The sequence below is a fragment of the Pituophis catenifer genome, unplaced genomic scaffold (assembly GCF_029215685.1).
Source record: "Pituophis catenifer annectens isolate HBS135680 unplaced genomic scaffold, rPitCat1.0.hap2 SCAF_11, whole genome shotgun sequence".
Classification (NCBI taxonomy): domain Eukaryota; kingdom Metazoa; phylum Chordata; class Lepidosauria; order Squamata; family Colubridae; genus Pituophis; species Pituophis catenifer.
The window spans coordinates 23,101,158-23,126,966 of NW_027256891.1; the positions used below are offsets into that span (position 1 = coordinate 23,101,158).

The following is a 25,809-nucleotide window of genomic DNA, read 5'->3' on the forward strand; positions in this document are numbered from 1 at the left end:
AACGGGCCATCACGTGCCAAGAGCGGGGAGGGGAGGGGGATGGGGAGGTCACACGCGCATGCGCAGGGTGGGGTGCATAGAATTATGGGTGTGGGCACGCGTGCACGCGAACCTCCCCTGCCCCCCCCCCTTAGCCATCACTACCCTATACCATCTCAGACAGGTGGCTGTCCAGTCTCTTCTTAAAAACCTCCAGTGATGAAGCACCCACAACTTCTGAAGGCAACTTCTGTTTCACTGGTTAATTGTCCTCACTGTTAGGAAGTTTCTCCTTAATTCCAGGTCTGAACCGGCAGCAGCCCACTTCTGGCTGGTACCTTGGCAAGCAGAACTACTACTCTGCAATAGCATGGCAGCTACTGTAACAACACCATACACTAATCATAATAAATAATCCTGCTTGCTTTCTGCAACAGAATTCAGCTTCTGCCGATTCTACCGTTTGCTCAGGTAAATTCTCTTTGCAGAATGCAAAGAATGACCAACCTGTCCTGTATCCGATGGAGATCCGATTCCATCGTCTTCTACGGTAGGCATGGCTAATTTCGATTTTTTTTTTCATGCCCCACTATCCATAGCAACCCACCCCCAAATCAAAACGATACTCGTTACTCTGCATTCCCACATACTCAACCCGATGCATTTTAGGGCTAGAAATTCTTTTAAAAAGCAGTTTCCTAAGGAACCACATTCTCGCACGGATAAAATTGGCGAACAATCTTCCCACACACAACCATTCAATCAAACGTCTGCTTAATTTTTTTTTTTTTTTAAAGAATGCAAAAAGTGAGCTGCTTTTTTGTATTTGGGGAGGGTTGGTTTTTTTTTTTTCCATTTTTTTTTTAAAGAAAAAAAATCTTTCCTTTACAATTTTATTTACAAAATGTATTAAAACTCTTTGTACAATGCCCCATTAAAATGAGGCTTGGGAATTGATGCTCACACATGCAGTTAGCTGGAAGTTAATTTGGCAAGTTTTTTTTTTCTTCTTTTTTTTTTCTTCTGTTCATGAAGTGCAATTTTTAACAACCGATCAAGAAACAACCTAAAATTACTTTTCGAACCAAAAAAAAAAAAAAAAAAGGCAAAGAAAGGAAAGAGGAAACCAAAACATTTTTTTAAAAAATGCCTCTGAAGGAGCTGCTGTTTTATCTGCACAGCTTCAAATTAGTAGCAGATTTTTTTTTTGAAGCAATTGATACTTTTCTCCCCTCATTTTTAAATTAACATGCACGTTTTTTAAAAAATTACAACCCATTGACCGAACGTATCCCTAGCGTGAAGCCTTCACTCTGAAAAAGTTATTTTCATTTGATAAACATACATTTCTTTTTATACAGCTTCTATGAAAATGTCTCCCCCCCCAATATTTTTTTTGTTTTGTTCTTTTTTGTTCTTTTTTTTACTTAAATACAACATGTTTTTGCACAGCATTTTGCATTTCCTTTTGCTGGAACATTATAGCATTCAGAAATTTAAAATCACAGTTTCAGGAAAAAGAGCAGTTTCTTTTTGCTTAACATCTCTGTAAAAAAAAAAAACCAGACACGAGTGCCAGCTTTTTCTTCAGGTGGAAATGTTTCTCGTGATAATTTTCTTCTTGTCGTTTTAATGTTCCATTTTTTTGTGACAATGAAATGAGCATTTCCCCCGTTTTATTTCTACAGGCTAACCCCTTTGTCTTATAACGAACTATCAAATATATCATGAAAGATCTTTTCTCTTCCTTTGAATAAGCTATCAAATATATTTCCAGCGACTTATTTCAAACATTGTCTTCTTTTTTTTAAATTATTATTATTATTTTAAAGAAAAAAATATATCTATCTCTAAATGCCTTATCGACATTTTTTTAAAAATTGAATTGATATCCAGTATGTCCTTAATGGAATGAAATGTCGCAGAGCTCTCATGCCGCAACTATTGTTGTTTCATATTAGAGGTAATTAGTAGGCAGAATTTTTTTTTTTTTTGGAAACTTATTTGTGGTTTATCTTTTCGTGGTGGACGGATGGCCAAATGGACGGAGGTTGGTTTCATTTTGCCAGCCTGATTCATTTCTCACAACTCTGCCTACGTTTCTTCCGCCTCTCGTGGTTCTAAGACCTTCGTCTCCCCCTACCTGCTAGCCTATTTAATTAGAATCACCGGTGATTAAACCTGAATTATTGTGTTGTTGTTTTTTTAATCCTCCAACCCTTACCATTGAGCCCTCCAACATAAGTGGAGTTCGGACAGATTCACATCCCAAAAACACTTGTTTACGTCTGAAAAACTGTAAGGCAGTAACGCTTAATTCACCATCTTGAGTGTTGAATTCTGGAATGCATTATATTTCTTTATGAAACTCAAGATGACTTTTTTTTTTATTATTATCTAAAGAAAAAGTAAATAGCCGTGGGAAACAGCTGAGGATAAACTACAGTAAGTAACAGAAACTGGTCCCCTTTAAAATACCATTCTGTCTTTCTTTTTTCCTCTCTCTCTCTCTCTCTCTCTCTCTCTCTCTCTCTCTCTCTCTCTTTTCTTTTTTTTTTGTGAAGCGAGGATGAAAATCACAACTGCTCAGGTGAAGAGCCCAGTGCTAAAGTTACCTGTTTAAATGACAACGCAAAGATGAAAAGAGACAGACGGGGCTTCTAAAACAGCACGAGGAGGGCCAAATTGTTCTCTCCCATCTGTCTTTTCAATATTCAGTGATAATCAGTTTTGTTCTGAAAAGATATAAGTAAGTTTCTAAGGGGACAGATCGCAGAGAACAACATTTGGGAGTCGGTTACTTCTCAAAGCTCTACCAGATCGGTCTATTATTATTATTATTATTACTTAAGAAAGCACTTGGAGGTGATCACTAAAATGGCTGGGACACTTGCCAACCTGCCTGATTTCTCTCTCCAAAGTGACTTTTAATAGAACAGTTGAAATGAAATGCATATATATATATATATATATATATATATATATATATATATATATACATGCATGCAGTGGCCTAAACGTGGAGCTCTCACCTCACAATCAGGAGGCTGTGTGAGTTCGATCTTAGGTAGAGGCAAATATTTCTCTCTCTGGGCACAATGAGAATTTATCTGCTGAATATAACTCCGCATTGGTGACAGGAAGGGCATCCGGCCAGTAACACACTCAGCTCCATTCAGTTGCCCCAACTCCACCCCACAAGGGATTACAGGGGTCATTAAAAGACTATGGTGATGACATATGTGTGTGAGTGTGTCTGTGTCTGTTCTGTGTGTAAATGTGTTGTGTGTATGTGCATGTATGTGTCTATGAGGTTTACAATAGTGATGGTAGACAGAGAATTCTGGAAGGAATACAATGGCAGAAAAAAAAACAGCATCACAATATCCCAAATTTCAATGAACAGACAGTTCCAGGAAGATAAGCAGTGGATTTCTGAGGTGTATTAGGAAAAGCTTAACATTTTAATAAGCAGAGAAAGAGGGGGCTTCCTTTCCCCCCATAAAGATCGTTCATGTTTTCTGTGCAGTGGTATCAAAGAATGGCTTCTGTTGAACGTTTTGATTCTTTCTTTCTTTCTTTCTTTCTTTCTTTCTTTCTTTCTTTCTTTCTTTCTTTCTTTCTTTCTTTCTTTCTTTCTTTTTTGTTTTCACAAGAATGCTTTCGGCGTCTTTTATTTTCTCTCTCTCTCTCTCTCTCTCTGTCTCTGCCTTTATGAATATTGTCTGCCGAACGGACTAGTCTCTTGCCACATTTTTTGTTCGTTTTTCAAGCAAAGCAAAAATATTATTTTATTTTATTTTTTTCTGATGGTTTGCATTGTTTCTAAAGTCTTAAGAATCTCCTGTTAAGGCACTGAAGGAAAACAAAAACAAAAAAACAAACGAACAAAAAAAATCAGAATCCTGTGAAAAGTTCTTGGCACCATCATCAGTATTGTGTCGAAATCGACACCCGGGAGAGAGAGTAAAATTGGCTCAGGTGACCAGGATCACTGAAGTAACTGGGAATCTCGGTTGTTCCTCCCTTTGCAAGCCATGATAAATGCAGGATCTGTAACGAGATGACAAAAAGCTGAGCTGTGTCCCATAGAAACAAAATCATGCGCAGGGACCAGGAAACAAACATCAGAGGAAGGAGGGGATCAGCCCACTAAATTTTCTTCTCCTCCCCCTACTTTTCTATGGTTCAGTGATATAACCCAAACAATCCACTCCTCTCATTTTGGGGGCCGACCCCTTAAGATTTTGGGGTAAGCGATGGACCTGAGTCAGTGATGAAATGTAAAATTTGTTACTATCGGTTCTGTGGCCGTGGCTTGGGGGGGGGGGATAATGTGAGTGGGTGGGCGTGGCCAACTTTTTTTTTTTTTTACTTTTTTTACTTTTAAAAGCATTTTTTTTTCTACAACCTCTTCAGCCAAAGAGATTGTAAAAAAAATGCTTTTAAAAGGCTCTGACGATCCCAGCTGAGTTGCCTGATCGTCAGAGGCTTTTGTTTTCTTTTAAAAGCATTTTTTTTTTTTTTTGCTTTTAAAAGAAAAAAAAAAGGCTCTGACGATCAGGCAGCTCAGCTGGGATCGTCAGAGCCTTTTAAAAGCATTTTTTTTTTTACAAGCTTTGGTTGTAGAAAAAATGCTTTTAAAAGGCTCTGACGATCCCAGCTGAGCCGCGCGATCATCAGAGGCTTTTTTTTTTAACTTTTAAAAAATGCTTTTAAAAGTAAAAAAAAAAAAGCCTCTGATTATCATGCGGCTCAGCTGGGCTTGCGGGGGGTGGGGGGGGGTGGGGCAGGGATTTTTGCTACCGGTTCTCCGAACCACCCTCCGCTAACACTACCGGATCGGGCGATCCGGTCCGAACCGGGAGCATTTCACCCCTGACCTGAGTAGAACCAAATCGTTGGCCTGAGAAAACTGTTCGAGATATTCATTTCCTGTCCCAAAGGTGCTTTCTCCAAAAGGCAGATGGAGTTTCTTTCCTTTCCCCCCCCCGTGAAAACGTTTCGCTACTCATCCAAGAAGCTTCTTCAGTTCTTCTTCAGAAAAAAACAAACAAAGAAAGAAAGTCCAGTTGCTTTCATAAACGCACCTTTGGGACAATCATGACCTGGATGGCTGAGAATCTCCATATATGTATTAGAGGTAGTAGCGATGACTACAGAGGAGACAACACCATAAATCGGACTTGGTTGATAGAAAACAAGATTGAAGGTTGCTCTTTTGGAATTCATGCCCTCCACTTTATGGAAAGGAGAGATATGACTACAGTAGTGGCCAAAATTGTGGAACCCTTCTGGGAAAGTTGTATTTTCTAAAACTAGCTAATAACACCACTTTTTTGGGAAGTAGTACCATAAAATTATATATCAATGGAAGGATAATTTAATCAAGAATGTAATGCAATAACTTTTATGAAGGATTTGCTATTGGAATAGCAGTTACAGTATAAAGAAGAAAAATGGAACACGTAGAAAAAATGAGATGTACAAAAATTATCACCATAGGTAAAAACGAGATATACAAAAATGATCCCCATGTCAGTTAATACTTAGTTGAGTAACCTTTAGCATGAATTACGGCCTTACAACGTCTTCCCATGGAGTGATCCAAGTCTTTTAGTTCTGCAGCTGTTATAACGTGAAGCCAAGATTGAACGATGGCTTCTATTAACTGGGTTTTATTGCTAGGTCACTTCTGATTAACAAGTTTCTTTAGTCGGCTCCATAGATTTTTCAATTGGGTGAAGGTCTGGGCTATTCCCAGGCCATTCCAACAGTGGAATAGGATTATCTTGAAACTCCTCCCCAAAAAGTGGCGTTATTAGCCATCAAACCTCAAAAAGACACTTTCCCCAAAAGGTTTCCACAATTTTGGCCGCTACTGTATTTATTTTGTTTTTATGAGTTCCGTCACAATAACAAAGCGACTCAGAATTTTGCCCGGTTCTCTTCAGGACCTCAAAATTTCTCTTCATTGGACAACAGGAGAAAAGATCTCTGAAAAAGTACTTACCGTTGCTCCACAGTTCCCTTTAATATATACAAGTGAATATCATACATAGAAGGTTTTTTTAAAAAAACGAGGAAAATATCAACAGCATCATTTTATATTTGTGCTCCTGGATGGGTCAATATTTTCAACAAGATTGAATGTATGGCTGTAGAACTAATGAGAAAAAAAAAAATAGATGCTGACTTAAAATCCGGATTTGAAGACTCTGCGAAGCGCAACGGATTTATGTTATTTAAGAAGGAACTGTAATTTTGGATTTAAATTGCTAGCTTCAGAATCTTTGGAGGTGGGGAAGGGTGTGACACACTTCCTGGAGGTTGTGAGTTCGATCCAGGGATGAAATACTACCGGTTCGGACCGGTTTGGTCGAATCCGTAGCCGTGGCAGCATGCTCCGCCCACCCACCCAGACGTCGTTACTTCCTGGTTTTAACCAAGAAGTAACCTGGTTTTGACCCTCTATGCATGTGTAGAATGCTTTGCACATGCACAGAGGGTCCAAGTGTGCCCATGATGTGCGCGCACACACTTCTGAGCCAGTAGGGAAGGTAAGTAGATTTCGTCCCTGGTTGGATCCTAGGTAGAGGCAGATGTAGGGTCTCCTGCTTGGGCAGGGGGTTGGACTAGATGACCTGCAAGGTCCCTTCCAACTCTGTTAATCTGAATCTCAATGCAACAAATGAATTAAGGAGTGTATACAGCTCAATGTAAGGGCATCGTGTTATTGGGTGGACAATCGCAATTTGAGCGAAATAGACGTTACACTTGCTCATTTGACGATGCTACTCTAGGTAACTGCTTTTCTGTAGAAATAATTGGATGGAATTTCAGCCTTTATCATAATTCTCTCTTTAATGCATGGCTCTCCAAAGCTGAATCAAGTAGTCAGACTTTCCTGCTCATTACTGCAATTTATTGGAATTCTAAACCGAGAGGGGGGGGGAAATGATTTATCCTGTTCGAGAAATAAATAATCGCCAATGTCCATTTCCTGAGGAAAAGGCATCATGCCATGAAAAGGATGGATATCATCCCATCTCCAGATAATACTTAATTTATGTAAAAAAAATATGGCTTTAATATTAAATACTGTGCTTTATCACAGCAAGTCCTTCTCACAGAAACAAAGATGTATTGATAGAAGAAAATATTTGTAGCTCAGGACTGATGCTCTCTTGAGCTTGGTGTTGTGGCCCATCAGCGGTCTGTGCAGCTAGTAGCTGATTCCGACAGTGAGGAGGCTGGTGTGGTGCTGCGCCAGCAGCCTGTGCAGCTGGTACTCGAGTCAGACAATGAAGAGGCTGGAGAAGATGTGGTGCCAGAGGCAGGGACTCAGCCAGGGCCTTCAGAACCTCCAGAAGCTCCCATAAGTGAAGAGGAAGAGGAGGAGGAGCCTCTTTTCGATGCACAGGCGTGCAGAGCTGCCAAAAGGCAGGAGTGGTTCCTCAGGAGGAGGTCTCCTCGAGAGTAAGGCTTGGGGCTAATTGGCCACTCCTTTCGCCTCTTTAAGGAAGGACCACAACTGAGGCAATTTGCAGGGAACAACTTCATTCACTCTCCTTTGCGTCCTGATCTTAGTTCTCTTATCAGTTTCCTGCAAATTGCTTCTGGGCTTTCTGCCAACCATAGTAAGATGACGATTATTTATTCTTTGGATTCTTGTAGGCTGGTAATAAAGTTAATTAACAGCCTTTATTTGAAAAAGACTGATTTAATTTAGTAAACTAAGATTTGTACAGACTTAGTGTCTGCTGCATTCTTTGGGGTCCGTAGCTGGGGCAGAACATTTGGTAACCAAACCAAACCTCTTCCAGATGTTTCATTACCAAACTAGGTAACATACCATCAATACATTAATATTGTTATCCAGTTTGGTAATGAAACAACCAAGCTCAAAAGACCACCAAGGACTCCCCAAAGATGAATGAATGGTTTGATGGAGCCCCCCCCCCATTGATAGAATCGAACAATCGTTGATTGACCAACGATTTAAGAGTCAACCCAATCCACGTTTGGGGGGTTCTAGCTGCCTTGTGTCCAACGTCCGAGATGTTCCATCCTAAAGCGTTACTCCAGATGCAGAGGGAGAAGACAAAACACCAAAACACGTCAACATCAAGAACACCAAACATGTAAAAAACAACAACAACAACAAACCAGTGGATTTGCTTACTCAACCTTTAGCCATACCACTAGATCTTTACACTTTCTGTTCCATACACGTTGTATCCTTCTCTGTACGTAGCATAATTCTGGGTATTGGGTGCAGGAGCTGGCTTAAAGTTTTGTGTGTTCTTTGTCAGTTTCATTCGTTTGGACTCTGCTCGAGACTTGTAACAGAATTCTATCAAGGCCACAGTCATGGCAAGGCCGAGGCCTCCAACCAGGATATAAAACACCCCTGCCACATTGCTCAAGCTGAGTGCGCTTGTCTTGTCCTAAGAAAAACGAACCAGTTGGTTAGCTTCAGAGTAGGAAAAAAAAAATCAACAGACAAGGTGGACATTGTGTTACTTAGGCAAAAGAACGAGAGGGATTTGCTACAAGAACCTAAGGCCTTTCCTGCCTTTGAGCGTAAAGCTCTTCTCACCCAAATCTTTCAAAATACAATCGTCAACACTTTCGGTAGCTTAAAGTTACAAATCATGCCCCAGAAAATGAAAAAAAAAAAAATAACAAAAAAAGGTTTTACAAGAGGAACACACCCAGCAAAGAAAGTTTCATCCCACCCACCCCCATCCATTTCTCCAGTGCTAATTAACGCACAAGGACACAACGTCAGCTTTTAAACCACGTTTCACAGTTGTTCTGGTGAATATGACTGTATCATCTAATCATCCCTTGGAATGTGTCAGATATTCCCACTTGGAGTGGGGCTGAAGAAAGCAGGGTGAATTTAAAGAATTTCCAAAAAAAAAAAAAAGAAGAAGAAGAAGAAGACGAAGAAGAAGAAGAAGAAGAAGAAGAAGAAAAAAAAGGAAAAAAAAGAGGAGAAAAAGGCCTTTGAAAATGATTTTCAACTGAAGAATATAGATCGATCATCCAAATTTGACTAATATTTTCCCTGGCATCCTAAATAGCCAAGCTGTAAGACGTTGATCAGTTATTTTTCAGGCTGAGTTCGCTAACGCTAATTTCGGGCTGAACATCAGGACTGAACCAAGAATCGAAACAATAACCCAGCCAAAAATAAGATGGATTTCTGTAACTTTCTGAGCTGCAAATCCTTAAGACAGAAAGGAAAATAAATAAATAAATAGCTGTCTGGGGTTGGTTTCTTTGTCTGAAACGCCATTGTAACCATTTTGCTGCTGGATTGGTTTACCAAATCCCTTGGTTCTCGGTGATGGTGACTCCTTCTACTTTGAGCTGTGACACAAAGAAAATCAGAAGGCTTGTCAACATGAGAAAGTTGTGCTGGTACCACTGAGTGCGAATCGGAAACGCAGTCAAACTGATTCAGGTCCCCAAGGTGGACAGAACCCTTCTGGACTTCCAAAGTGAATATTTTGGAAAGTCAGAAAACACAAAAACACCCAACAACTTTAACGCTGCGGGATGCGGTCCAGCAAAACCAGATAATAACAGGGGGCCTGCACAAATCCAACCGAGCGTCTAGAAGTCGGCAACGAAGAGACAGACGTGAGTTCCTCCTCCGTCTTGAACGAAAAATCTAACAACCCCCGTAAGCACTGTCCGCCCAAGGGGTGTGATCCAGCTTCACAACGGACTCATCTTAAAACCAGCACAACTCTCTTATGTAGGCAAGGCCTGAGTGGTTGATGTCAATCTGGATTCCAGACCAATCTGGCAGATATTACAGAAAACTGGTGCTTTACAATAGTTTGCAGGTTGAGCCTCCGCTTACTATAAGAGTCAGAGTAAACCGTAAGTAGCCGGGGTGGTTTTTTTTATTATTATTATTATTTTACAATCGGTCTATCAAATCAGCTTCTCACATGGAAATCCCTTCAAGCACCTTTCCCCAAATATAATCAAGAGGTAGGCAGAGAAAGTCAAGGGCACATTGAGAAGCCTAGCTACTGCGGTCTTCGCTGAATTTTAAGTTCCGCCTGATTGCATTTCAAATTTTGAGTTACGACGAGAGGCTAACCCTGCAGTGGTGCATTTAAACGTCCATCGGCCCAAAAGTCAACTGAAATTGAAAAGGCTATATCCTAGCCCTCCTGAAACCAATATATGTCTCGTGACTTCAGCAGGGCCAGGGGATGGAGCCTTCTGGAAAACATCTAAGAATGCCGATTAGGAAAATGATCATAGTCTTTTTTTTTGTTTGTTTAAAAAAAAAAAAAAACCCAAAGGCACGAATAAGAAATATTCCATTCCTATTTATTTACAACAGGAACCGGGCTGTCCCGCCGTTCTTTGGGCCTCGAAAAGTGCATCCCAAAAATGCGATTTGAATAGTTTGGGGGGTGGGGGGAAGGGTTGGGAGGGTTTTCCGATGGTCCCCTTAAAATACATTCTCCAATGTTGCAATCCCAAGTGGAGCAGAAAGTGCTTTACTTCCAAATCAAAAAAAAAAAAAAAAAAGGAAAACCGGGAATCGAAGCCCTGTCTTTTACGTCCCACCGGAGCAGCCAGCCATAGGATGGCTCCCCCCATCATCAACACCCCAGCAACATAATTGGTGTGTCTCTAAACCGATAGCCATCCCGTTTAAAAAAAGGAAAAAAAAAAGGAAAGGAAAGGAAAGGAAAGAAAGAAAGAAAGAAAGGAAGGAAAATCAAAGTCTGAGGTTGCAAAAAAATTTGTTGGTATGGAATGTCGCAATACAGTAGCAAAATGGTTTGATGAGTAATCGTGGGTTTTGTTTTTTTTTTAAAGCAACCGAATGGCTAACATTTATGGAATGAATTTGCAATAAAACAATGCAATATTAGATTTTTTTAAAAAAAAAAAATAAGAGGATGTTTATGCTCATTAAAGACTTATCCTCTCAAAAATGCTCGGTTTTTTTTTTTAATACTCATGTATGTTCTGGGGTGTTTTCCCCTCCCTTTCACTGTACCTAGAAAGAAGTGACAAAATTTCTAGGAAAACTCTGCAGTCTTTGGTCGGCGTTGCGTATTTTATCTGTGCAAAACAGAGAAGCCGCAGGGGATGATTTAATATGGAGTGATTTGGGCCAATTTAAAGAAGCAAAAACAACAACAACAACAACAAAGTGAAAAACCCCTTGGTTTAAAAAAAAAAAGATTGAAAGAGAGAGGAGAGAAAGAACAGATTGGCACCATATGCAAAATAATAATAATAATAATAATAATAATAATAATAATAATAATAATAATAATAATAATGATAATGATAATAATAATGATAATAATATTGTGGGGATGTGTTATTGCAAAGAAAAAGAAAGTCCGACTATCCCTTTGGCTAATTCTTCAATGAAAGTCTCCTTTGGCATATAAAAATAGTTCTCTGCTTAACCTTCTGAAGATAAAGAGTTACATTTATGGAATGGATTTGCAATAAAACAATGCACTATTTTAAAAAAAAATTGAAAAATAAAATGTCTCAGGTCTTTCTAAGAAAAAAAAAATATTTTATGCTTTTCCAACTATCCGCTCGAAAATAATCAGCTTTAGCATTCATGAGTCTCTTCGTGATTTGTTTGTGGTTTTTTCCCCCCTTCCCCATTATTGTATTGAGAAGGAAGTTACAAACCAAATAAATAAAGTCTAAGGGCCTTTTTGCAAATGGTGAGCGGAGAAAGATTGAAATCAAAGGCAAACTTCTCTCTCGAGGCACGTTTTTTTAAAAAGAAATGTGTGCGAGATGAAAAAAGCCACCAGATAGTGATTTTTTATATGGAGTGACTTTGGCTAATTCCAAGGACAAAATAATAATAATAAAACATCAAAAAATCCCTCGACTTTAAAAAAGAGACACAGAGAGAGAGAGAGAGAGAGAGAGAGAGAGAGAGAGAGAGAAGAGAGAAGAGAGAGAAGAAAGCAAGAATGAAGTTGCATCGAATGCCAAAAAAAACCCCTCCAAATATATATATATATATATATATATATTTATATTATATATATATTATTGCAAAGGAAAAATAAAAATAAAGAAAGTCGAGCTGAGCTAACCCTTTAGCTAACTCTTCAATGGAACTTCTCCTTTGGGAGGATCGATTATTATTATTTTTTTAATAAAAAGAGTTCACTGCTTAACCTTCAGAAGATAAAGAGATAACTTTGGGGTGGGGAGAGAGAAATGAAACGAGGGCTCAAAAATAATAATGGAAAAGAGAAAAAAAGGGGGAATCAGAGAAAATCCTTCAGCAAACTGCAAAACTGACCTTGCTTCCGGAATCCTTGGCACCACATTCACCTTTATCGTACCACCATTTGTTTTTCAGCTTGTCTAAGATGCCTTGTTCACTGAGTTTCAATACTGCAAGGTTTACAGGAGTTCTTTACGTGGGAAATAACATAAATAACATTATATTATGTTATTTTATGTTATTCAAGCTTTAAACTACTTTCAAACTATACAAAGCGATAAAGCAGGGTTCCTGGCTGCAAACGTCAAAAGATATAGCTCTAGTATCACTAGCGGTGTGTATAGATATATACATATATATATACATATACATATATACATATATATATATACATATATAGGAATATTTAGCTCATACTGCAGGCAAACTGGATCAAACCCCTTTATAAAGAAAGTTTAAACTTCTAGAACACCACTCGATCACCAGGTCCTGCCCATATCGCTTTGAGTAATCGGCACATGCTGTTAAATCCGTTCCGTGGAAAGCGTGGGATCTGATTTCCCCGTTTGGTTGGTTTAGGCGTGCACGGTGGATACCGTTCGTCAGCCTGCGGTAGCTTTGGGACAGACTTTTATCCTCAAAGGCTTCCTTATTGAGCTAACAGAAAGAACCAGAGAGGATGGCTGAGTTCAAATCATCTTTTTTACACCACCCTGTCTTTGCCCACACATGAAGATCCCGTGAAATCATTGATTGCCAAAAGTACTATGCAGAAGAATCTTCTCAACTAACGGTTAGCACCTGGTTGGAATTGGATAAGGACCTATGGAATTCAAGGAGAGTTGGACTTAGTTTGCTTGTGACTACGTAAGGCAGTGTTTCTCAACCTTGGTAGCTTGAAGATGGGTGGACTTCAACTCCCAGAATCCCCCAGCCAGCAGCGCTGGCTGGGGGACTCTGGGATTTGAAGTCCACCCATCTTCAAGCTTCCAAGGTTGAGAAACACTGACGTAGGGATTCTAGACTGATTCCTCTTTTCACTCCACCTCTAGGTTCTGCCATCCCATTTCCTGCAACCGAGCTATTTGGTGGGAAATTCAAGAATATCCAGATTTCTCTACACAAGATCAAAAGAAAAGATCAACCGCTTTCTCTCCCAATGCACAAAGAAATTAGCTTACAGTTTTGCGGGCTTGTTTATTCTTAGGTTTAGGGGCAAGATACCCTGAATAGATATAGATATACAGCCCTAGAACTGTGCAGAGATTCCTAATCATAGTCACAATGTCACGATATCCTGTTCCCACTGAGAAGGGGTTTAAAGAAGTACTTATTGAGGACAAGGGAGTCGAATCTTTCAAAAAGTATAACCACAAATCCAGGAAACCATTGCATTCCTGATGTCAACCCTGAAGCTGACCTGACCGAGGCCATTTTGAGACGTCAGTGTTGCCACACTGGAGCTGAAGGATAGAAAGGGGGAGATAGAGATAGCTGGGATGAGAAAATACTTTCTCCTGGGAACCAAGGACATTCCCGCAGGTTTGTCAGAGAGAGGAGGAGTGATGTTACCATGCAACCGGACGGAACCTGATTGGACCATGTGACTGATTGTTTGGGGAAGGGAGAAAACTTTTACTTTTAATTAGGTGGAAACCGTGGGAACATTCAGAGTCGGTTTTCATCAGCCTGTGCCAATACGATATATCCAATAAAGCTGTTCTTTGAGGAATTCACCTGCCTCGGAGTTCTGTTTGCTATGGATGTATTACTTGGAACCCTGACACCTGAGCCAACCCACATCCACTCTGTCAATTCTGTAAACTTTAGGTCACAGAATCCTCCACTGAAACAAAGTTGGAAACTTTCGGATCTGCTCAAAGTCCCACGGTTTTCTGAAGTTCGAAAAGAATCCAAGAATCTGCAGTACATTCAGTTCCCCTGAACACCTTTTGATCAATCTGTGTGCTAATTTGTACATCGCTAACCCCGCAACAGTCCAGTGGTATCAATTCCCTTATGAAGCTCATGCTGTTTGTTATTCAACCACGGTTCGCTTAGCAAGCACCGATTGATAGCTTGATATGGTTTCCAACTTCCTATGGCTTCGTTCACATGACACGCTTAAACCAAATTGGGAGAAATATGGAAACATCCAGAGGCAGATTAATAACAAACCAATCCACACGGCTGCTTTACTTTGACCAACAATAAGCTATGTTTACTTATTCTGCTCAAGGAATCTCAACCCTGAGTTAAAAAAATCCAGAGACAAGGCTGCCTATCTTGGTTAACCATCTCTTTGAGCAGCATAACTGCCTACAATATGCTACCATCACTTGGAAAATATTCAGCAGAAGCCTTGCGTGAAATGAAATGATGTGCACTCTCCTTTTTCTTCAGAGCCGATCTGATATGCTTTGCTATCCAAACTGAAACAGCAAATTAGACCTTCCCCCCCCACCTGCTGTTGTGGCCCCTCCAGCAGGTGAATCGGAGGAGAAGGCAGCGTGGGAGTCAGGGCCAGCATCAAGGCAACCTGAGAGCTCTGAGGGGGAAGAGGGAATGGAGCTGGCAGAGAGAGAGAGAGAGACAGAGGCAGAGCCTGGACTGTCAATCAGTCCCCAGATGGAGAGGCAACAGCTCCCAGGTCTGGAGGTGTCTGATGAGGAAGAGGAGGAACAGCTGGGTCCAGTGCCTGATGCATGGATGCCCAGAAGGCAGAGGAGAGGAGAGCAGCGGAAATCTATGGGCTGGTCCTTGGGATGGAAGAGCCACCACTGCAAATGAAGCCGCACCTTAGCTTTGGGGATAAAAGGCAGGGGGTGGAGATGAATAGTTGTGGCAGACAACTATTCATCTCTCTGCCGGACAGTCTAATTAGCGTGCTGAAAGAGAGAAACTTTTCGCCGGGGCTGCTGGGGCTCCTAATAAAGGAATCATTGATTTAACTTCAGAAGGTTTGTCATGTTTGGGGAGCTGAGTGAGAACACCTTCTTCCTTTTGTTTTGCTCTCAATTAAGCACAAGGAAAAGCAACTCTATCTCCCCACCCCCCAATTCTTCCTGAGTGGTGTGATGCAGCAACCTGGAGGAGATTATCTGAAATTGCATGGAGGTGCTAACATTGGATGACCCTCGATGGCCTGCGTATTTATGAAACAGATGTTGTTTTGCCTTTCCATCCTTTCTGGGAAGGGGGGGGGCTTCTGAATGCAAACGTTGGCTGCTGATGGCTTATTCACTTCCTTTTCAAAGGCAGAAGTTGAATGCAGCCATTCATCAGCATTCAATCTCCCCAAAGACGAAATCTCAATTAAGTCTGCCGAGTTTTCAATCGAATGGCGTAGAGCTTCATATCTGTCTAGATTTCTCGTTGGTGCTTTTCTCAATGTAAGAAAAACGAACTATAGAAGAGTTGCATTTCCTTGATGAGTTAGGAAGGGGAGCATCTTTCTAAATAGTTCTGTTCCATTTTCCATCAAGATATTTTGTTCCTGCAATGAGATTCCTTCTTTGTGACGGAATACATTTTTTTGGTTTGGTTTGGTTTGGTTTTCCCAGGAGTAAAATTTAGCTTTGGATCCATCGAGCCTTTCATGTTCTCCTGGTCATCGCAAATGTAGTGTCGATGGAGTAGCTTTTCGGGGTGCATACATTGAGATTAATATATATATATATATATATATATATATATATATATATATATTCCTTAAAAGTTTCAGCAAATCCACTCAAGTCTTATCAGGAATGCAGGAGAGGGAAGGCTGAAGTGCACAGTTCTCGGTTGAATTTACTTTTCAACTAAATTTGTTCTGTTGTTTGTTGTCTTCTTCCCCAGCCTTCTGGAGTTTGCATCTGTTTGCCTCTAGGGTGCAAGAGGAATCCATACTAAGCTATTTGTTTGTTTGTTTTTAAAAAGTGTTTTCCCTCTCTCTCCTGGTTCCAAATAATAATCTATGGACAGCTTTTGCTTCGTCTTCAAAACAAGGTAAAGGTAAAGGTTCCCCTTGCACATACGTGCTAGTCGTTCCCGACTCTAGGGGGCGGTGCTCATCTCCGTTTCAAAACCAAAGAGCCAGTGCTGTCCGAAGACGTCTCGGTGGTCAGTGGTCGGCATTATTAAATGCCAAAGGCACATGGAACATTGTTCCCTTCCCACCAAAGGTGGTCCCTATTTTTCTACTTGCATTTTTTACGTGCTTTCGAACTGCTAGGTTGGTAGAAGCTGGGACAAGTCACGGGATCTCACCCTGTTACACGGTGCTAGGGATTCGAACCGCTGAACAGCTGACCTTTCTGATCGACAAGCTCAGCATCTTAGCCACTGAGCCACCACGTCCCTTTCAAAACAAATCCTAGTACAATTTTGATATTGTCACGGTATTGTGTACTAGTCCAAGCTCCATCAAAAATAAGGTGACAACATTTCATTAACAGTGTCACAAAATCTGCTTCATCAATACAGCATCCAGTTTTGGTCACCATATTATTAAAAAAAAAGATATTGAGACTCTGGAAAGAGTGCAGAGAAGAAGAACAAAGATGATTAGGGGGGCTGGAGGCTAAAACACATGAAGAACAGTTGCAGGAACTGGGTATGTCTAGTTTAATGAAAAGAAGGACTAAGGGAGACATGATAGCAGTCTTCCAATATCTCAGGGGTTGCCCCAAAGAAGAGGGAGTCAAGCTATTCTCCAAAGCCCCTGAGGGCAGGACAAGAAGCAATGGGTGGAAACTCATCAAGGAGAGAAGCAACTTAGAACTAAGGAGGAATATCCTGACAGTGAGAACAATTAACCAGTGGAACAAGAAGTCGTAAATGCTCCAACATTGGAAGTTTTTAAGAAGATGTTGCATCACCATTTGTCTGGAATGGTATAGGGTCTCCTGCCTGAGCAGGAGCAGGTTAGGCTGTAAGACTTCCAACTCTACAATGTTATTATTCTGTTCTGTTGTTCTGCTTCCTGGCATTGCTGGAAATGTTAAGAAGTCAAGGTAAATTTCCATTGACTTGTCTGGTAGAAATAGCAGCGATACAACAGCCACTTCAGACCTCTTCCTTTTGCAGAAATATTTCAATAGAATTGCAGCGCAATTCTTGGCAGGCATTGCTCTTCAGCAAACTACATTGCCTTTGATGAGATCCAACAAGATTCGTTTGAGGGATATAATATAGCTGGCTTTCTTTTGTTGTTTAAGTGAATATGCATTACTTCAGTCAAGAAAAGGAACATTAAAATATTTAAACACTCCATCTACCAATTGATCTTCGTCTGGGATATTCCATACTCTCCGTCTCAGGGAAAAGAAAAAGAAATTTTTTTCAAAAGAACACAAAAGTCCCTTGGACAATTTGTCTTGTGTTGATATAAAGGAAGAGACAGAATTACGATTGTACTCAATTGCTTTCTGTGCAATTAAGGAAATGTATCAGACGAAGAGTGCTATAAGCAGGTGGATCGACAATGATTCTTCAGTCCATTAATACTGTAAAATGTTTGACTTCGGATCTGTACTGTACGGCAAAAAATAACAAGCTTGCAGGTAAGAACTTTTTCAACTGCCCGAGAGAAAAGGAGGAAGCACTGAAATAAAAACAAACAAGCTAATGGCCAGGTGTACAGGAGCAGGTGTGCATCCATTATTCATGATTGCTCAGAAAAAGGTTTTGTTTTCCCCCAGACTAGAAGGAAAAGGTTAACTCCTCTTAGGAATGACACTTTGCCAGATGGTGAGGAACTACTGTAGATGTTTTGACCCAGCTCCCCAAGCACGACAAACCCTCTGAAGTTAACTCAAAAGATTCCTTTATTAGGAGCGCCAGCAACTCCAGCAAAAAGTTTCTCTCTCACCGCAGGCTAATAAGTCAGTCCGGCAGGGAGATGAATAGTTGTCTGCCACATCTATTCATCTCCACCCCCTGCCTTTTATCCCCAGAGCTAGGGGGCCTTCACTACCAGTGGTGGTTCTTCCATCCCAAGGACCAGCCCATAGATTTCCACTGCTCTCCTCTCCTCTGCCTTCTGCGCATCCTTGCATCAGGCACTGGACCCAGCTGTTCCTCCTCTGATTCAGGTGCTGGAAGGGCTGGAGGCCAACAGGCCGCAACAGTAGAATAGTCAATGGTCCACGCACCAACATGATTGAAGGGCGGTATAGAAATTTAATAAAATAAAAATAAATAAATAATGATTCATGTTTAGGGAAGCTAGCATTTTCAATTGAAAATCACGTGGGCCAATTATTTAACCGGTCTTCAAACTTTTTACAATTCAGCGGAAGAATGGGTCACATGAGTTGGCACCCGTATGATCTTTGAGTCTTTCTAAAGCAACTTTTGTTCCTCACCTGGAGGTGAAGGACCTAGATTGGGGTCTCCAACCTTTGCAATTTTAAGACCTGTGGACCTCAATTCCTTTCCTTTGTAGCTCCGTGATTCTGATTCTAAATACCTTGGGAATTATGGAGGGAGAGCGAGAAATACATCCATAATAAATGAGGCCGCATACATATCTCCCATTCTTAGCCAAAGAAAGATCAGTTGGCACCAGGAATGGTAGGGATCAATCAGGCATTGAGATACATTCAATATTCTACTCCAACAGTATCAAGTTAGAACTTCTAATCGATCCAAGGTGCTGGGAATTTCGCCTGAGCAAACTTAACAGACCTAGTTGCTAAGAGAGAAAAGGCATGAAATGCTTAGGATGCTTCCAAGGGAAGAACCCATGCCTAGTTCGTGCAAAATATAAGTTCTGGCTTGTTTTATTAAGGGGTTGCTAAATCAGCCAATTAACTGGGTTCACCAAACGTGCTAATTCCTAGCACTAATTCCTAGCACCCTTCTGGCACTGATGATGTTACCTAGTTGGGTTAACATCTGCAAGAGAAATGTCTACAGAGATTCTCAGTCATCCAGGTCATGGTTTTCCCAAAGGTGCTTTTTTCAGGAGGCAACTGGACTTCCTGGTTTTCCTTTGAAGACACTTCGCTTCTCATCCAAGGAGCTTCTTCAGCTCTGGCTGGATGGTGGGGAATGGAAGGATTGATGCTCCTTGCAGACAGCTGGTCATTTGCATCCTTTTTAGAGAGCCGTTGAGGCCACTCCACACCCATTTGCACTACTCAGGTAACACAGATAAACCTCCAAGTGGTCTCAATGACTCTGTAAAAGAATGTGAATGACCAACTCTCTGCAAGGAGTATCAATCCTTCCATTCCCCATCATCCAGCCAGAGCTGAAGAAGCTTCTTGGATGAGAAGCGAAACATCTTCAAAGAAAAACCAGAAAATCCAGTTCCCTCTTGACAACCACTTTTGGGTCTGCAAGAGAACCACCAAGCTTCAGACAGCACCAAGGATCCCACTAACTAATTTATCCACTTATTACAGAATGTATACCTTGCTTTACATACATGCGAGCTGTTAGGAAATGGTTACTGCCTAATTGGTTGGCCAGGAAATATATAAGCCAACATTGTATGTCTGTATTATGTGAATGTATTATATAGCTTTAAGAACTGTGCTGAGTCATTCTGCATCCTGATTGGCTGAGCTCTGTAGCCAATGTATTTAAGGAAAACTCAATTATGGTTAGTTGTGGACACTACACCATTTTTACCTGCTGCTATGCTGTAACTCTTTTTGAGCTCTCTATATGATCATTGTTTGATCATGATTATTTATTTACTGCTTTTTGATATTTATTGAACTGTTTTTACATTGTTCCTGATTGTTCCTTGTATTTTTCTACAAACTGGTAAGAAGATTTTATATTCCTGGATTGATTTTATATTGCACTTTATATGGCTAAGACTTGGATTGTTAAAGGACTATGATTTTGCTTTTCCCTAAAAGTAAAATACTATAAACCCAGTTTGTCTGTATGTTAATCACAATTACTCTCAAAACGTTTCCATGTGTAAAACTCGAACGGTACTCTGCTTTATAAATCACAACTTCGGCTGTAACTCAACAATATCCTTAACACGAGCATTTTTAAGTCAAAAGCTACTAGCCATATTATGCCTCTTTTGTACCAAGGTTATTTCCTAAGCACAGTTTCCTGGTTCTCTGAAACATATAGATGACCTGATTACTCCTAAAAGATTTATTTTGTGTCCCAGTTTATCCTTTTGCATAAGTGACATTTGATTTGACCAAGCCATTTTTATTTTATTTTTTAATCTCTCCTCTGGTGCCTGATATGCTCCAGGGAGAATGTTCTTTAATCTGCTTGAATGAGCGAATACTTTTTAGATAGATGCAGACAACTATTTTAAAATAGTTTTACAAATCCTACGAAGAAGTAAGAAAATATATATATATATATATATATATGTGTGTGTGTGTGTGTGTGTGTGTGTGTGTATGTATGTGTGTATGTGTGTATGTGTGTATGTGTATATGTGTATATGTGTATATATATATATATATGATTCATCTCAATAAATCCTGTTTTTATCCTTGGCTGTGCACCGCCCTGAATCCAATAGGAGAAGGGCGATATATAAATTGAATAAATAATAATAATAATAATAATAAACTCCAGCTTCACCGCAGTGAGGTTAATATGAACAATTAAATTCTCCCCAGGGGGAGTTTGCCTATTTCAGGGAACTTAGAAGAAGTTGCCATTTGGTAAATTGTTACTCATTTTTATTTCTCAAAGTGCCCAATTCATACACTTTTTTTTCCTTAGGAATAAGTTATTTTAAAAGGAAGAAACAATCGCACAATTGCAATGCCACGCACTGAAGACTAAGCTCCAAACTGGCTCCAAGATCACTGCGCTTAAATTTGCAGCTTTGTCACATCGGTGGAAATGAAAATTTGAATTAAGCACGAATGTTCAAATTCTTTCGAAGCAAGCGCTATAATCCTGCTAACCAAGTAGAACACAACAAAATTGAAAACTCAAGATTTCTAACTTGGGTCTTTTAGACCCAAAAGAAGCTACAGACACCTCTTCTTTTAACATAACAATACAATACATCTAAGATCAGATCCACAAGTTCCATTTTTTGGCTCACAAAGCTGCTTGGTCCCACAAGAAGAATATGTCAACCAGGAACAACAAAGACTGTTTAAATAACCTTCTAAAATACTAGAAAAGAAGGGGGAGAAAATACCTTAATCAATTCCCCTGATCAATTTTTCAACCTAGCATGTTCAACCACATCTGGAAGGCAGCCAATGATGGAAACTCCCTGTCACTTTCCTACATACAATATCTGCAACAATAAATAAAGTCTGAAAGTCTGTGAAAGAGATCTTGGAGTCCTAGTGGACAACCATTTAGATATGAGCCAGCCGTGTGCAGCAGCTGCCAAAAATAGCCAACACACTTCTAGGCTACATAAACAGAGGGATAGAATCAAGATCACGTGAAGTGTTAATACCACTTTATAATGCCTTACTTGGAATCCTGCATCCAGTTTTGGTCGCCACAATGTAAAAAAAGATGTGGAGATTCTAGAAAGAGTGCAGAGAAGAGCAACCAAAAGGATTAGGGGCCTGGAGGCTAAAACATATGAAGAACGGTTGCTGGAATTGGGTATGCCTAGTTTGATGAAAAGAAGGACTAGGGATGACATGATAGCAGTCTTCCAATATTTGAGGAGTAGCCACAAAGAAGAGAGAGTCAAGCTATTCTCCAAAGCCCCTGAAGGTAGGACAAGAAGCAATGGGTGGAAATTAATCAAGGAAAGAAGCAACCCAGAACTAAGGAGAAATTTCTTGACAATGAGAACAATTAATTAGTGGAACAACTTGCCTCCAGAAGTTGTGAATGCTCCAACACTGGAAGTTTTAAAGAAGATGTTGGATAACTATTTTTCTGAAGTGGGGTAGGATTTCCTGCCTAAACAGGGGGTTGGACTAGAAGACCTCCAAGGTCCCTTCCAACTCTGTTACTCTATTCTATTCTAGACTGAAGCTTAGATCTTCTCCATGCAAGGAGGTGTTGTAACACTGTTATGGTCCGTCCCCTCCCCCACCCACCCAAATGGGGAGTGAGAACCTGGCCCTTTCTGAAGCCCAAGGAGATAACAGCATGGATGATGCCAACATTCACAAATAATTATTCTTCCATACGTAGAAGCTTCTGGATTCTTCTCTCCATAAGAATCCTCAAGCAGTGCAACTAATCAGCCTGTCACTTTATTATTGCCAATACTTCACAACGATGACAAAAGCCGAGTGGGTGGAAATTATGTGGGTTACGAATTGCTTATTTAAGGTCACAATAAGAACTTGACATAAAGGATTTGTGTAGGTAGGCGCAACGTTATAAAAATGCCAAGCAAGAAAGGCAGGGAGGATGAAACCAAAGAGCAAGATATGAAATTCCTTCTAAGGAGAGAACGGATGAAAATACCCCACATACCTTCGGCCCTATTTACAGCCTGCCACGTAAGAAGGATAGAGGAAAATTTGGAAAGAGCTATACAGGTAGTCCTTGTTGTGGCCCGCCAGCGGCCAGCAGAGCTGGCAAGAGATTCGGACAGTGAGGAGGTTGGGAAGGAACGTGGGCCAGCCCTGGAGTCTGGGGAGGGCTCGAACGATGGCTCTGAGTCGGAGGCAGAGAGGGGACCAAGGCCATCTGGTAGTTCTTTGCTGCCTGCGGAGTCTCTGGAGTCTGATATCAGCGAGGGAGAAGAACAGCGTGAGCCTGTTCCCATTGTGCGCATGTGCAGAGCTGCCAGGAGAATAAAGCTCTCTACACCAACCCTGACGTGTGGGTGAGTGGGGGCCGCACAAAGACACATAGTTCAGAGTTGAATCATTGGGTTCTTGGTGTTTGTCTTCTTGTAGACATTTCATTACCAGGGTAGGTGGCATCATCAGCATAGGGCAAGTTACGTGTTGGTCTTTTTTTTTTTTTTTTAGTCAATAGTCTACTTTTTAACGGAACTTTCACATCAGACTGTGGACACCGGCTCAAAATGCCGCAAACAGAAGAACAGCAGGAAACAAGTTAAATAAAAGCAAATGATATATAAATAGCTCAGCGTCCAACGATCCAGCCATCCTCCAGGTATTATGGCCTTTCAATTTCCATTTGACTGAGTCATCTTGGCCGGTGGGAACTGCTTGCAAGAGCTGTAGTCCAAAATAGCTGGAAGACACCACGGCATGTATATCTGCAAGGTTATTATACACATGAGAATTTTTTAGGTAATCTTGCATTGTTCCTCCAGAAAAAAAACAAAACAAAACTTGAAACAGCTAGCTAGGTTACTGTCTCTCTGTCCGAGAGCTATTCCTCCAAGGATAAACACTTTTCACCGAGAAAAAGAAACAAAAGAAAAAAGAAGGAGAAATCTAACTTTCCTTGCCTACGAAATCTCTCTTGAATATTTGCAACTGAGCTGTCTTACTTAAAGGTTGGGAATTAATGCTTTTGAAGTCAGGGATAAGGTAAAGGTACACCTGCACATGCGTGTTAGTCGTTCCCGACTCTAAGGGGCGGTACTCATCTCCGTTTCAAAGCCGAACAGCCAGCGCTGTCCGAAGACGTCTCCGTGGTCATGTAGCCGGCATGACTCAATGCCGAAGGCGCACGGAACACTGTTACCTTCCCACCAAAGGTGGTTCCTATTTTTCTACTTGCAATTTTTACGTGCTTTCGAACTGCTAGGTTGGCAGAAGCTGGGACAACTAATGGGAGGTCACCCCATTACACGGCACTAGGGAGTCAAACTGCTGAACTGCCAAGCTTCTGATCGACAAGCTCAGCGTCTTAGCCACTGAGCCACTGTGTCCCTTCATTGCCACCGAGCCACCGTGTGAAGACATTACAGCCCAGCAAAGGAAATGATATAAAATCACAACTGACTAACTCAGGGGCCTGCAGCCTTAAACACTCAAAGAGCCATTTGGACCTGTTTCCCACAGAAAAGAAAACACCGGGAGCCACAAAACCCTCCCAGTGCCTGACTATTTCTTGAGCGGCCAAAAAACTAGCCTATGTAGTTGAATTAAACGTTCTGTTTTCTTCTGAAGCTTTTCTTTTCTTGGATTTATCCATGGTTGGCCTACCGGGGGTTGAAAAGCACAATAAATTGCGTGCTGGCGGGTGTTGCACATTGGCGGTTGTGACACATATTTAAGTGAGAGAGAGCCGCAGCAGAGGGATGAAAGAGCCACATGCGGCTCCAGAGCCACAAGTTGTTGACCCCTGGACTAACTGAAACTACCTTGAGCAAAAACTACAGGGTGTTCCTCTTTGTGTTCAAAGAGGAACACAAATCTTTTGCGATCCATTGAGAAAGTAGAAGGGATGGGAATCTGTTGTGTTTTTTTTTTTACAGGAGACAGTAAAGACAAAGGAAAGAGGAGATGCTGCCACCTCCCTACACAACTGTAATGAGCCGCTTTGAAGCCTTTGATGAGTCTAGAAATGGCCTGACCCATATTGTATTCCCAGGGGAGGCAGCCTGGATGATTTGAGCTTTAAGTCTGGAAATGAGGCTCTCCATTCTTAAAAGAAGCTTTGCGTGGCCGAAACAAACAAGCAAGCGAAGAAGAAGAGCAATCTGGAGCGATGGAATTAGGAGAGAAAAGTCCTTATTTCCCCGCTCACTTCATCACGCGGATTACGAGGGTCGGCAAACTATATCTGTTTGCCAACATCCATCAGATTAGACATTAACAATGTCTATATAGACTATGGAAAGGAGACTGTCACCCAGCCCAAAAAGGAACAAAAAGAACCGAGCACCTCTACACCAGCAATCAGCACCCAGATCAGCATAGTTGAACTCCAAGATTAACATCAGACGACAATCAAGGAAGAACAACACCACCCCAATCCAGAAACTGCCAAAGAAGCCAACAGCAAACAGCCCAACCAAAGAATCTCTGAGAGATTCACCGAAAGCCATCAGAATATAAACTGACAGCAAACTGCACTGATGATGTTACCTAGTTTGGGTAATGAAAACAAGAAAGCTCAGAGGGCACCAAGGACTCCACAGTCATCTTCTTCTTCTCCTCCTCCTCCTCCTCTTCCTCTTCTTCCTCCTCCTCAAACCCCACCCTCTTCTAGAACTGATGATGTTACCCAATTGTATATTAAAAACATCTGGAAGAAAACCAAGAAGCTTAGGCAGCATTAAGGAATCCCCAGCTCCTCCTCCTCCTCCTCCTCCTCCTCTTCTTCCTCCTCCTCGTCCACCCTCTTCTAGAACTGATGATGTTACCCAATTGTATATTAAAACAACTGATGTTACCTAGTTTGGGTAATGAAACGCCTGCAAGAAAACAAGCAAACTCAGAGAGCACCAAGGACCCCCTCGTACATCGAATTAATTGAATTTTGTTATTTTTCGCCAAAGGAACGAGAGGGAAAAAAACGCTTTCTGAACAATACGGTCGATGGTTCTGGAGCAGTTCTGCTTACAACCAAAGCGTCCAGACAAAGATCGTAAAATCAGGTGTGTGACTCCCTTAATAACCGCTTTGCTTAGCGATGGGAATTGTGGTCCCAACTGTGTTCATAAGTCAAGGACTACCTGTATAGAGGAAGGGACGAGCCAGCTGGAAGTAGGTTTGGCTTAGTCGCAT

General features: G+C 41.0%; 1 protein-coding gene across 1 annotated transcript in view; it reads right to left on the reverse strand.

Moving 5' to 3' along the window:
- Nucleotides 1–3,810: 3,810 nt before the first annotated feature.
- GRIA3 (glutamate ionotropic receptor AMPA type subunit 3) overlaps nucleotides 3,811–25,809 on the reverse strand; it is a 160,391-nt gene continuing 138,392 nt past the window's right edge. Inside the window, exons 14-15 of the mRNA XM_070952128.1 lie at nucleotides 8,170–8,429; nucleotides 3,811–4,032 (exon numbers count right to left, since the gene is read on the reverse strand). Of these exons, the coding sequence (XP_070808229.1) occupies nucleotides 8,184–8,429 (246 nt within the window). The 3' untranslated portion in view covers nucleotides 3,811–4,032; nucleotides 8,170–8,183. The remainder of the gene's footprint in view (nucleotides 4,033–8,169; nucleotides 8,430–25,809) is intronic.